General features: G+C 53.2%; 1 protein-coding gene across 12 annotated transcripts in view; it reads left to right on the top strand.

Annotated features, from left to right (window-relative positions):
• The window catches only part of DAB2IP (DAB2 interacting protein), a 167,433-nt gene that overhangs the window by 117,693 nt on the left and 37,187 nt on the right, over positions 1 to 12,553 (top strand). For 8 of the 12 annotated variants that reach the window (XM_057409051.1, XM_057409050.1, XM_057409049.1 and 5 more), the window contains one exon: positions 12,002 to 12,155. In XM_057409051.1, the coding sequence (XP_057265034.1) occupies positions 12,002 to 12,155 (154 nt within the window). Of the gene's footprint in view, positions 1 to 3,157; positions 3,441 to 4,494; positions 4,593 to 4,697; positions 4,820 to 4,992; positions 5,088 to 12,001; positions 12,156 to 12,553 lie in introns of those variants that run through there. The other 4 variants (XM_057409054.1, XM_057409055.1, XM_057409058.1 and 1 more) reach the window with 4 other exon arrangements.

Below are 12,553 nucleotides of genomic sequence, written 5' to 3'. Positions count from 1 at the left end.
CTGCTTGCCCTGTACCTTGCCAGTGTATGCTTGGATGCCAGAGTGCAAAACCACTCTGTCTTCCAAGGGCTTCTGTGCCCAGTAACATGCCGGAGGCAGAGGACAGCAGGGGATAGTGTGTGCTGCCCAGGATGGATTGCCTACAGTTACAGCTCTGAAAGCCATAGAAAAATCACCAGCTTCATTGGTGTGAATCTCTCATTCCATCTGAAAAGAAGGTTCCCATGAGAAGGATGTGCTTTATATCCCTAGAAGACACTAAAATCTATCTGGCTAGAAGGCAGATAGCAATTGGAAGAAATTAGCTTTATATCCTGGTGCCATCTCTGGATAAAATACACACAATCAAAACAAACTTTAAAAGGCTTTGAGCTTTTCTTCCCTTTTTTAAGGGAAGCAGCAGCAGAACATTTCCCTAACTTTATTCTGACTTCCCATTGATTGGATGCTTGGTTTTAAGAACATCATTTTCTTTAAGAACATCATTTTGTCTAAGAACGTCATTCAGTCTCTGAAATCAGCTATTACCTATTACACTGATGCTATTATGTAGACACCAATATTGTCAGACAGGACAAATCAAAATAAAATGTAGCTTAGATGCTAAAACATCTATTTGTGTTTGTCAGGCTCAAAGTCATTGGTACCCCTGTGATTTGAAATTCAAACCTTGACTCCTGCAAATGCTCCTTGGCTCACACTGTCGTGGAATGTTAAGCGGTGTCTCCGGAGCGAGACTAATAGCCCAAAATGAGAGTGAATGTTTGCAGGAATGGCACCTCACAAAAAGCTCTCTAAGATCTGCTGCTAATAGCAATGTTGGGTTTTAACTAAAGCCTCCCGGAAAGATGAGTGGCATCCCAGCAAAGACAGGTTTCCCGTTGATTGGGATTATACTCCTAGAGGAAAGCCTAATGCTTGTTCAGGAGAGCAGAAAAGTGAAGCTAATTACAAGCAAAGAGAAATTGGCCGGTCCAGACCCACTGCCCAGCTGCTACGAAATACGGTGTAAAAGGCAGCATTAGTCAGAGGTTAAATATTCTTTCAGTGTAAATACTCTTGGACATGGTGCCTGGTTCTTAGGAAGTCCAGAGGTCAGTTCTGCTTCATGCCTGCAGCCCGGCTCTTGTGAGCATCCAGCCCATCGGAACAGAGCGGGTGAAGGAATCTTTAATAATCCCTGTGTTTAAGCTGGCTGCAGAGCCTGGGGCATCTCTGTGCCCTCAGCCTCAAATTACCTGCTTGGAACTGAACTGAGGGACAAAACATACGCAAACACAACCAAGGGTTCAGGCTGCTGAGCTCCATGTGAATGTGTGGTTCGATGGAGGAACACTGTGAGTCCTGACAGCCGGCTTAATGGTATCTGCCGTGAAATCTGATGTTGCTTGATGATGCTGTAGGTTGTGGTACAGGCACTGGAGAGTTCTTCAGAAGACCCCCACAATGACAACCATGGCCACCCCACTAACAGCCAGCCAGCTCTGCAGTGACATGTCTTTTCATGTTAGTTAGGCTGAAATATGGGATCGTTCAAACTGCTTTTTACAACATCACCAGGTATTTGATCTTAACTGTAAAAGTGGAATAAATGTGGATAATCACAGTCCCTTCCACTACTAACTCTTCACGGTTTTTAGGGCATTCATTTTTTCCCCGGTGATAGACAGTGTGGTGATAAAGCACTGGCTTCACAGTCAATAAAAAGTGAGAGATACCTGGGTTTAAGAGCTCAAAAGGGTAAACAGAGCAGGGGTTTGGAAAGGTCATTGCCCAGAGGACTGGAGGCAAAGCAGTGTCTGACCATCCTCCTCTATCCAGCCGAGGAAAGGGAATAACCCAGGCCTGGCTGGGACCAAGGAGGAAAAGCAACCCAGAGAAAGAGGACTAGAAATAATACAGATAATAATCCCTGAACTAACTGTGAATGGAAATGGCTGTAATAACCCATCCAAGGTGTTGTGTTACCTGCCCTGTGATGAAGTGCAGGGGCTTTCCTGTCACAAGTGCTACTTCTTAAACAGTGAGTCACTGGGTAGGTGTTGGGATCCCACAGGAACAGGAGGTGCAAATGTGAAGAGGGGGAAAAGGTCACATACTGTACCTTGGGAGGATGCTGGTGTTGGCAATGGTAGTATTAGCTCTGACTGTTGTACACCTGTGTATCACCCTCAGAGCCGCCTGTGGGGAGAACAGTCGGCAGGGAAACACCACCTTGTGCAGATGAGGAATGAGGTACAAGCTTACTTGAAGGAAGCTGGGATAAACCCTGCCTTGGAACAAAATTAGCTGCTTTTTGGTGGTGGCAATGCCCGCTGCAACTGTATTTCAACACTGAGTCAAAGGTGTGAGGTTTCTTTATGGTCTCCCACTCCATGGGGAGGGGAAAAGAGCCGTCCCCAAGGCTCTGGTCTGCAGAGGTGTGGGGGTAATGACTGACCTGTGCATGCAGACCCACAGCCCCAAGGAGCTGTGTGTTTTAGACACCAGCCCAAGCCCAGCACGATGGCTGGGGCAGGGCCATGGCAGCACGTCACTGGTGGGAAACAGTTGTTATTTGTGGAGGTGGGAAAGAGCAGCAGGATACACAGAGTGCCGGTGGGCTCCAGCATCACACATTCCTTCATCTCCCAATGCCAGGCTCCTGTGCCAGTCCTGCACGGACTGACCTTCTGGAATTTCAGGTCCGGAACAGGGGAAATCCAACTGGGCAGTTCCCAGCTCTTTCGCTGGATCTTGCCATGTCAGCTGGCAGCAGCAGTGCAGCTGCGCTGGGTCCTTACGTCAGCTGGAGCTGCCACCATTCCCAGTGTATCTGCTTCCTGCTGGAACGCAGGCCATCGTGCTCATTGGGTTCCGTACCTCCTTCCAGCTTGTCCTCATGCTGTGTGTGAATGTGCAGCAGAGAACACTCCAGCACTGGGCTGCAGAGAACCTGGTTCTCCTGTCCTGCTGCCTCTCTGAGGGCTCATTCCAAAGTTCAGGCTCTGCCTTTTCCTGCCGTGCCGGGAAGATAACAGCCTTGGTAAAACTGTAACTTGACCTTAGCGTTCCGCCACAGCGAGGGAGATAAGGTGCTAAAAGAAACACGGGGAGCAAAGCATGGCTGTAGGAGAGGGGACCCCACAAGCCAAAGGCTCCCTGGGTGCTGCCGGTGAGCCCGGCTCGCAGGCTGGAATGGCTGGGGGATGCTGAGCGGGATTTCAGTCCGGTGTGCACCATACTTCTGCTCTGGCACACAAAGGACCCCTGTGCTGCTGCCGCTGCAGATTGGAGAAAGAAAAGATTGACTGAAGCTGCCTGTTATTATTTTTGGCTACTCCAGCAATGTATCAAAAGCCTGACGCTGGGTTGATGCTGGTGCCCTACTTTATAGAAGCCCTGAAAAGCAGATCAAGGACAGTGAGCTTGTCTCGCTGTGTGGCAGCTGCCAGCAAAGGGTGAGAGAACTTCAAACCGCTGCTGGGGGGAATGGGGGGAGGTAAAAATGAGGTAAAATGTGCTAAATGCAGAGCAGTGTTTGCAGAGTGCAAGGGGAAAGGGTCTGCCTGTGCTCCCTGAAGGAACGCAGTGACTGGGGCTGCTGAGCTGATGCCATCGTCCCCGGGCACGGTGGGGACCCGTGTAACATGGAAGGAAGGACCCCAGTGGCCTTAGGTGACAGACGGTGCTCCTGATTATTCAAGCCCAGCAGCAATGCTGCCAGTCCTCCACATTTCCTGCATCCTTTGGAGCTGGGAGGGGGTCCTGCCCACCTCTCTGGCTGAGGAGCAGAGGATATGCAGGGAGTTAGTGTCGGAACTGGGCAGAGAACCTGCAGATTTTGACCCGTTTGTCAGTGCTGTGCGTGGTGCTGCTGGCTGGAGGGATAATCCGGGCAGGAATCCGGCTTGGAAGTCACTGGAGGAGGCAAGACTTGTGCCTGCTGCCTTGGGCAGGACCTGCCTATATCCCACTCCAAGACCTGCTTCCTTCCCCTCTGATGTGGGGAAACCTGGAGTGTTCTTTCCGATCAGGGATATGTACCTCTGCTCTCGTTTTCCCTTCCGATGCTGACCAGCGTTCGCAGCCCTGGTACCTGCTTCCTCCCTGATCCGGAGCAGCCTTGCCCGAGCTGGAGGTTTTCTGATCTGCTGCAGACATGGACGGCAGCCTTTGAGAAGTGGAGAAGGAAGCAGCCCTAAGTAGCAGGCAGGGGACGGTGCCATGTGGTGGCTTTTCATTTACTCGAAATCCTACTTTGTTCTTGATGAGTAATGGAGGCATTTGAATACGCCAGGATGACAGCAGCAGTCTGGCTCTGGGAACGTGTCGGCGTGGGCTGGGTGAGGATGGTGGCAATCGGGACAGTTGGACCATGCTGCGCAGCCATCCCCTCTGTTCTCCACCGCCTCGCGTCCTCCTCCTCCCGCACTCACCTGCTGCTCCGGGCACCGTGTGTCGTGACTCTGCACTTAAACCACCCCGCGGTCGGGCTCTGAGCCTCGCCGCTCAGCCTCATGCGGGGCCGGGGTGCGGGTCATGGCTCACGCAGGAGCGGGCGGCTGCTGCTGCAGGCGCTACTCCCTGCTCTGGCTTGCGCTGCTGCGAAGGTCAGTGACTCGGCTTCCCAAAATGGGAATGGCATGTGCGGGGCGGGCGGCGGGCACGGTCCCGCGGGACGCACCGGGCCGAGCAGGAGGGAGGGGAGCGGCGAGGGAAGGAAGAAGCGCCCTCCCGCAGCGCTTGCGGGAATAAAGGCTGAGGAGAGGCGGCTTCTGCCGGGGTTTATCACAACGCGATGAGCGCGGGCACGGGGCAGGCGGGATCACGGCGAGGGGTGAGCGGCTCCGCGGCGCACCGGGGCGGGCGGCGGCTGGAGGCGATCCCGGCCCGCACCCCCCGGAGCCGGCAGCGGGGAGCGGGAGCGGGCCCGGGGCGCTCTGCCCAGCTACAGCGCAGCCAATCGGGCGGGCCCGCAGCGGCGCGGCTGCCGAGCGGGGCGGGGCGGCGGCGGGGCCGGCCCGGGGCGGCGGGGCTCAGGAGCGGCCCGCCCGCGGCCGGCGGAGCGCGGCATGGCCGAGGCGGAGCGGGAGCGGGCCCTGCGGGTGAGTGTCCGCGTACCCCTGGGTGCGCGCCCCGGGCACGGCCGCGCTGCCCGCGCTCTACGGAGCCAACTCCGCGCTGCAGCGCTCGGGCGGGCGGGCGCTGTTTCGGGCCGGACCCGCGCGTTGCCCGGCGGGGAAGCGGGGCCGGAGCGGGCGGGGTCAGGGCGCCGCTGGACACCGGGGCTGGGTGCGGGGAGGCCCGGAGCGGGGCCGGGGTGAGGCCGCTGCGGCTGCTGCCGCCGTCGGCCCGGTCCGCCTCGCCTCGCCTCGCTTATTTTTAGCTGCGCTCCGGCCGCGATGCGGAGCGTTAAGAATTTGTTTTCGTCGTTATTTATTCAGACGTCGTCGCGGGCTCGGGCAGCCGCCTCTGGCCGTAGTGCGGGAGATGGGGCTTGTGCTCCGTTTCCTTACGGTTAAGCCCGGAGGAGAGACCCTGCCTTGTGCTTTATTTCTTGTGCAGATTCTGCTGCCGGGCTTGCGCCCAGCAAAATTCTCAGTGATAAAAATCAACCCTTTTATCCCCGCCACGGGAACTTGTCCCGGGTGCATCCAGGGAGCACCCCGGGTTTCTGTGGGACGGAGTAGGGGGGGATCCGGGGCTCCTGGCTTTGCCTCCTTAGAGGTTCCCCGGGTGTTTGGGGGGCTCTGCAGTCCCTGCTCACCCCAGAGGCTGGTGTTGGTTCTCAGAGCCTTGCTAGGGTTGGGACTCCAGCTTGGAGCGCTGGGTCTGTGGCTGCTGTCTGCATCAGTTGTCACAGATGTGGCACTGTTTATGCTGGTTTAGGCTGATGGGATAAGAAAAGGTAATTTTCTTTTATATTAAGTGTTGCTTTCTGTTGAAAGCGAGATGCTGGTGCCACCCTGCTCTTGGGAAAGAGGGAGGAGTTTTACTCCCTCAGCTTCTTCACGTTGTGGTCACTGAAACTCAGGTATATTTCTGACCATCCTTTGCCTCTTGCTGTTGATGCATTTTGCTTGCTTTTGCAGTTCCTTCATGTTGCATGTTACAAACACAGCCCATGTCCTTGCTGGTTACCCTGTGCTGGACCTGCAGGTTTGTCACAGCCAAACCTGGCGTTGGCACAATGTTAAACAAACAAACGTCCACGCTCAGGTGGATGTCACGGGGTAAAATCATCCTCCGGGTTGGCAAAAACAACGTTTGGAGTCTGGCATGGGCTGAGAGTTCTTTTGAATGTAATTAATTCTGCTGCTGGTTAAAACTGAGAACAGCCTAAAAACAAGGGCAGGTGTTACTTAGTTTAATTACATGTCCTTTGTGTGGCTCAGCCAAGGTGTTGCGTTAGGAAGGGTAAGAGGCGGCACGAGGTTCATGTCATTAGTGCTCTGAGTGGTGTCTCCCAGCACCTGCAACCCCAAAGGCTGCAGAGCATCCCCCTCTGCTTCAGCCCACCATAGCCCTGCCAGGGCAGAGGGAGCTGCTGGCATCTAGAGACCTGCAGGAGAAAGGCCAGGTTAGCAGGACATGGGGAGGGATGTGCTGCGTGCTGAGACTTCATCTATGCATCCTGTCCTACAGGAAAGGAAAACATTCTGTCATCCTCTGGGAGTGTGCACGTGCTCTTGTGGTGCTGTTCTTGGTTGTTCCCAGAGCATCACTTTTGTGTTTATTTGTTAAATTGAAGCGGGATGAGGCACTGGGGAGGAATGGGTGAGAATCGCAGCAGGGGTCAGGAGGCTGGGAGAAGTCAGCACTGGGCAGGGGGAGTCACGGTGCTGATGTGGGGGTTGCTGCTGGGCAGGGGAGCTGGGTTGCAGATACTGCAGGAAGAAACGCAGCAATCAGACTGGTTTGGGCTCTGCAGAGAGCAGAGTCCCACTTTGTAACCAGCAGCAGCGATGCTCCGAGCCTGGGGTGGGACAGCCTGTCCCGATTGTGTGCCCTGGTAAAGCTGGCAGAGGATGGGCTGTGATTTACTCCCATCTGTGACTGCTAAAATCCTTCTCCCATCTGATGCTGCAAATCAGTTTGGGGGAGTTGTCCACTTTGTTCTCAGCCAGAACAAAACCTAATCCCCAGGCTGGACACAGATCTAAATCCTGTTGATGCTGCATGTGGGTCTCAGGGACTGTTCCACTGTGTGTGTGCGTCCAGGACCCCTGCAGCGGGTGTGTGCTGGTGAGGGGCTGAGGGCTGCCCTAAAGACCCTCTTCCCAGCTGGTCAGATCTGTCAGCCCTTGCAAAGCTGAATGCAGGGATCGTTTCCTGACCGAGAGACGTGTCACAAAGACAGTGTAAGTGGGGAGATCACATCCCTCTGACAGCAGGGAGGCATGCATTTTGCAAAGACTGACTGCAGCTGGTGTTAATGGGACGAACAGTAAGAGATTCAAGAAAGACTCTTTAATTTCTTTGCCATGTTTCAGTGTTAGGTTTGGTGTCTGCTCCATCCCTCTGAGGCTCCCCAGCTAGGTTCCCTGTTTGTTTCTGTCTCTCCCTCCAAAATAACAGGCAATTTCTCGTCATCAAACCACAGAAGCAGCAGCTGGGTGCTTTCAGGCAGGTGAGGTTCTGTATTGAAAACGTATGGGGTTGTCCCTTTGAGGGCTTGTCTTCACAAGAAAGCAATTCTGGAATAAGAGTGTATGAGTTTAAACACACAAGACCTATTCCAGAAGCAGTCTGTGTAGACAGGCCCTACATCTTCACCTCCCTTGTAGCCTCAGCAGAGCATCTTTGTTCTTGAAAGAACATGCAGCCTGGACCCGGGGCAGTGTGTGTGGTGGTGCTGCTGCTGCAGAGGGCTGGTTGCTGCCTCCATTGATCCAAATCCAGCCTGGAGTTTGGTGAGGAGCGACTGGATTGTCCCTCCAAGCTTGTTTCTCTGCAGCCCACAGGCTCCTGGTTGGATGAGGTGTGCTGATAAACCTTGACGGCCCTAATTTTGGCTGCTCTGGAGGAGCAGGCGGAGGGGGATGGCATCCCTTCACACGGAAATGTTTTATGACTTTCATTATTTAGAACAACAATCCTCTGTCATTGCTCGTGGGCAGTAAACCTCTTCTTTAATAACGAGAGACTGGCTGCCTCTCTGCAGGACTCTCCAGGTCAGCGCCGGTAGCAGTTATTTCTCTTTAGAACTAATGTGGTCTTTTATGAGATTTCCCCCCTCCTTCATTTCAGCTGAACTTCAGGCAAGTAGAAAGGGATTAAAATAAGGCCTGTGGCAAAAAGAACTGAACGTGCTGTTTGGAAGGAGGGCTTCCTGCTGAGAGATTTCTCTGGGCAGCTGCCCGTTCCCACCGTATTAAAGCAGAAGTGTAGGAACTGAATCTGATCAGCTCACGTAAGCTGGGATGGGACCTGGAATACACGGCGAGTTATTAGAGCAGGAGAGTGGATGGCCCCAGGGGCAGCGTTTGAAAAGTGATGATAGAGAGATGAGTTTGAGCAAAGTACCCGTGTCACCTTGGAAGTGTACATACACGGTAAGCAAATGATGTTCCAGGTGAGTTTGCCTGTTAGGATGTTGGATGGTTAAGGAAGAACACGAGTTTACAAGTGCTCTGGTACCTCTGTTGCCATGAGTGCTGCTCCCTGCCCATGCTGGGTGAAGGCAGGGCTGAGGAGTATCCACCTCCTGCTTGTATTGCTGTTCTGCCCAGGGGGTTGTCACATCGTGTGTGTAGTATTTCTGCACTTCTTCATCAGTGAGTGCAATTGATGGGGATTTTCTAGCCCTTGCCCAGTAAATCATCTTTGGATGAAGCTCTCCACATCTTTTATGGCCTGATGCAGTACAGGTCTTGCTCAGTGTAACACAAACACAGCGGGCTCATGTTTTCCTTGTCCAAAGTGGGGCAACACTGAGTGGTCCTTCCAGTAAGCAGAGTGCTCCCACCCTCAGGGTCAGGGAAGCAGCTTGCAGCCTTAGCAAGATCCTTCTCTTGCTGTTAATACAAAAGGAAGTCTGGGGGGGCTGCAACAGGGACTTGCAAACATCTTCCAGTAAATGGCCTCCTGCTGCAAATGTCATGCTGTTACCAAAGGACGCGAGGAACGCGCTCTGCTCTACAACAGGGTATGAAAATGAAAGGACTGTGTGTCCTTTGAAGCCTGGTGGTGTGTGTGGCCCTCCTTGCACTCCGGGATGTCTGCAGACCCCCTGGACTGCCATGGGTTAAGTGCCATAGCATCAGGGCTGGTTCCGGTGTGCTGGAGAGAGGATGGGGCCAGTCACCCTGGGAGGATGCTCTGCAGAGACAGCTCTCATCCTGCTCTGCCAGGGCTGCCTCTGGCACATCCCTTCTGCTGGGATTTCAAACCAGAGTCTCTAATTAATGACATCTCCCCATTTAGCTCTTGATACACAGACAGATGCTGAGCCTTTTAGGGCTGATTGGAGACCTGCAGCGCTCCCTCTGTACAGTGCAGCATCTGGTGACAAATGGTTCTGTTGCTGACCTGGGTTGGATTTGATCGTTCGGGAGTAAGAGACGTCGTGGGAGCGGGTCCTGCCGAGGCAGGAACCTGACAAACAGCCTCCTGCCTAAGGAAAGTCCCATTAATTTTGGGATTCCCAGAGGCATATGGCAGAGTATGGAGGGATATAAATACGTGTTTGCTGAATGTGGTGAGAGCAGAATATGTCCTGAGAAGCTCTCCCTTGGTAATTCTTCATCTTCGCACATCTGCACTCTCCCCTCGCCCCGGGGCCCTGCAGCTGCAGGAGTTTTACATGAAGAATAAACTTGTTTTAACAAAAAGCCTTAGGCCAGCACGCAGGGGTCCGGCTGAGCCATGTACATCTTCGTGTCACAGCTCCCGAGGTGCGGGTGTAGTTTATCCATATTCATATTTGTCCACACGAGGATCCAAGCCTTAGCTTGTGGTCTTCCCTTCTCTAATTTCACCTCTCAAATATAGAAATAAGATTTACTTTAAATGCCTTGCTTGTGGGCTTGGTGAGCAGGCTGTATTGTCAGTTCTTGAGCTGCTGGATATTAGTTCTGCTCTCAGTGTCCAGAGGTAACTTGATCTGTCTGCCTGTATTAGAGTTAGCATTCAGAGGGAAAGGATATGGACCCTTTTCTGTGAAAAGAGTGGAAAATCACCACAAAGTACTGGCAAACGACTGTGCCCAGTTCCTAGAGATCAGTTTATTCACCACAGAGTTCTGGGGTGAGTGGGCAGTTTAAAGAACCACTAATGGGATGGAGAGCCTTGTGCTTCAAAGGCATGGCTCCTGATCCAGCACTGGGGTGCTCTAACCCAGGCTTTCAGCATCTGAGGGCCAGGGGCTGTCCCCTAAGGAATGAGTCTGGTTTTCTGCAGATGCCCTCATGGGTACCCCTGTGGCTGGTCCTGGCTGTGGCCTCTATGGATGCAGGGAGATGCCTGGAGGCTGTGCTGTCCTGGCACCCTTGGGCAGCGTGTCCCCAGGCTGGGTATCCTGCTCCAAGCCATCCATTTAGCATGCTCAGCTGGAGAACCCAGCTGCAGGCTGATCCATTATCACCTGGGGGCTCATCCGCTGCATGAATCTTAATGGCGAATCTAGAGCAGCACCTGTTTATCTTCTGCTGCTGTTTATCTTAGCATCCCCTTTGGCTGGTCCCTAGGTTCAGCCTGGCGTGTGATCCCCTGGAAGCTATGAATTTTGCATGTGCTATTGACATTTCTCTGTGGGTTGGTCAGCTTTATTCTGGAGAACGACAAAACTCAGCACACACAAAGCAGGCTGAGAGCATAGTGGGAGCATTGTTTCACTCACTAAAACCGTGCTGGGAGCATCTCAGACTCCCTTTATTTGTGTCCTTCTGAGCCTTTGAAGAAGATGTTGTGCTCTCTGTGTAGGCAGAAGGGCACGTGGTCTCTTTGGAAGACCCTGAAGTGCTTCACAGAGGATGTAAAGGTCAGAGTTACCAGGATCAGAGCTTTGTGAGCTGGCTGGAGTAGGACCATTTTACATGGTGCAGGCTGTAGAGGAGGCAGCTGCTCCTGTTGCTCTCCAGTTATTTTCCCATTGCTGCTTTCTGCTTTTGCTGTTTTCCCTGCGAGTACCTGGCTGTGTTTTTTTCCCCCTAAGCTCCCTGGTTTTGCTTTAAGAGTTACAGCACCATTGATTGTATTGGCTGTCTCGAAAATGGTGTGCTGCTTGCTGTCTATGGGCCCCCTGCTGCTAAATGCTGCCAGTGGGACTCCAGAGCATTTAGATCAATCGATAGGGCTATCATGGCCTTATTTTCCACACTGTCCCCATCCCAGGTGTGTAACACACAAGCCCTTGGGTTGTTGGTTGCAGAGTGTGGATCCAGGCACCAGCTGCAGCAGTGAGAGGGATGAGGGAGCTTTGGTAGGGAGAAGGGTTTCTGTGCATGGGAGCTCCGGCGGTGCTGGTCTCTGGCCATGTTCTGCAGGCAGGGAGCAAATGGGTCTGGGGTTTTACAAGGGGTAAAGTCACTAATTCCTCCCCATTTGCAGGTAATTTCCTTTTGTCAGTAGGGTCTGGGTGCTGTGAAACAGCAGGATGCGCAGTAGGATGCTAATGGGATCTCCACGTGTGTGTAAACCCATTCCTGACCCAGCAGGCAGGTGCTGCAGACCCAGCTGTGGGACTGACAAGCACAGTGGTACCTTCTGGGGCAGCTACAACCCACCTGGAAACAATGGGCATGACAGACATTTAGAGACATGCTCAGCTGTGCAGAGCCCCACAGCCTGCACACCTCTGATAATGTAGTCCTGGCTGCATCAGGGCTTGGAACACCAGCCTGGAACAGAACCTGCTCACCACATTATAAATGGGGCAGAGTAGCAGTCCCTGCTATTCTGGGCCCTCTGTTATCTCAGGGCAAAAAATTCCCAGGAGTATTCTGCAGTTGTTGTTAACAGATGGGCTAAATTTCTGGGGAGGAAAGCATCCACTGATCCCGTTCCCTCTTTCCTCTAGATCCCATCTAATGCCGAGGCTGAAAGAATCGCGCTCCCACGAGTCTTTGCTCAGTCCCAGTAGTGCTGTTGAGGCTCTGGATCTCAGTATGGAGGAAGAAGTGGTCATCAAGCCGGTGCACAGTAGCATCCTGGGACAGGACTATTGCTTTGAGGTAAGGAGCCTTTCCATCTGTCTGTCTGGCCATCCCAGGGGCCATTCCTGCTGTGGCGGGGCTGGCTGGGGAGCCAGGTGTGGGCTTGGAGCGTGGGTTCTCACTGTTGTAAAGCATCACTCCTCTGAATTGCTACACAGAGGCCATTTCATAGGCAGAAAATTACTCCTGTCTTTCCAAGGGGGATCATATCCACAAAATCAGAGCAATAAGCTCTTTGTTTTGTACCCGTTGTCGCAGCAGAGCTTGCTGCCACCACAGGTGCTGAGCTACTTCAGGCTGTGTATTAGCAGAGCAGAAATGTGTAGTTCATGTTCGTACAGATAGGAGAAAGTGCTAATCCCTCCTCAGTGCTCACAAAGACATTATTCGTGGTCACAAAGCTAGCGTTCTGTTGT

The sequence above is a fragment of the Pezoporus wallicus genome, unplaced genomic scaffold, assembly GCF_028554395.1.
Source record: "Pezoporus wallicus isolate ANWC-B61680 ecotype Strahan unplaced genomic scaffold, APGP_CSIRO_Pwel_v1 contig_8341, whole genome shotgun sequence".
In the NCBI taxonomy this organism is placed as follows: Eukaryota; Metazoa; Chordata; class Aves; order Psittaciformes; family Psittacidae; genus Pezoporus; species Pezoporus wallicus.
Note: the sequence above shows the minus strand (reverse complement) of the source record. Positions and strands in the feature narration are given on the sequence as shown.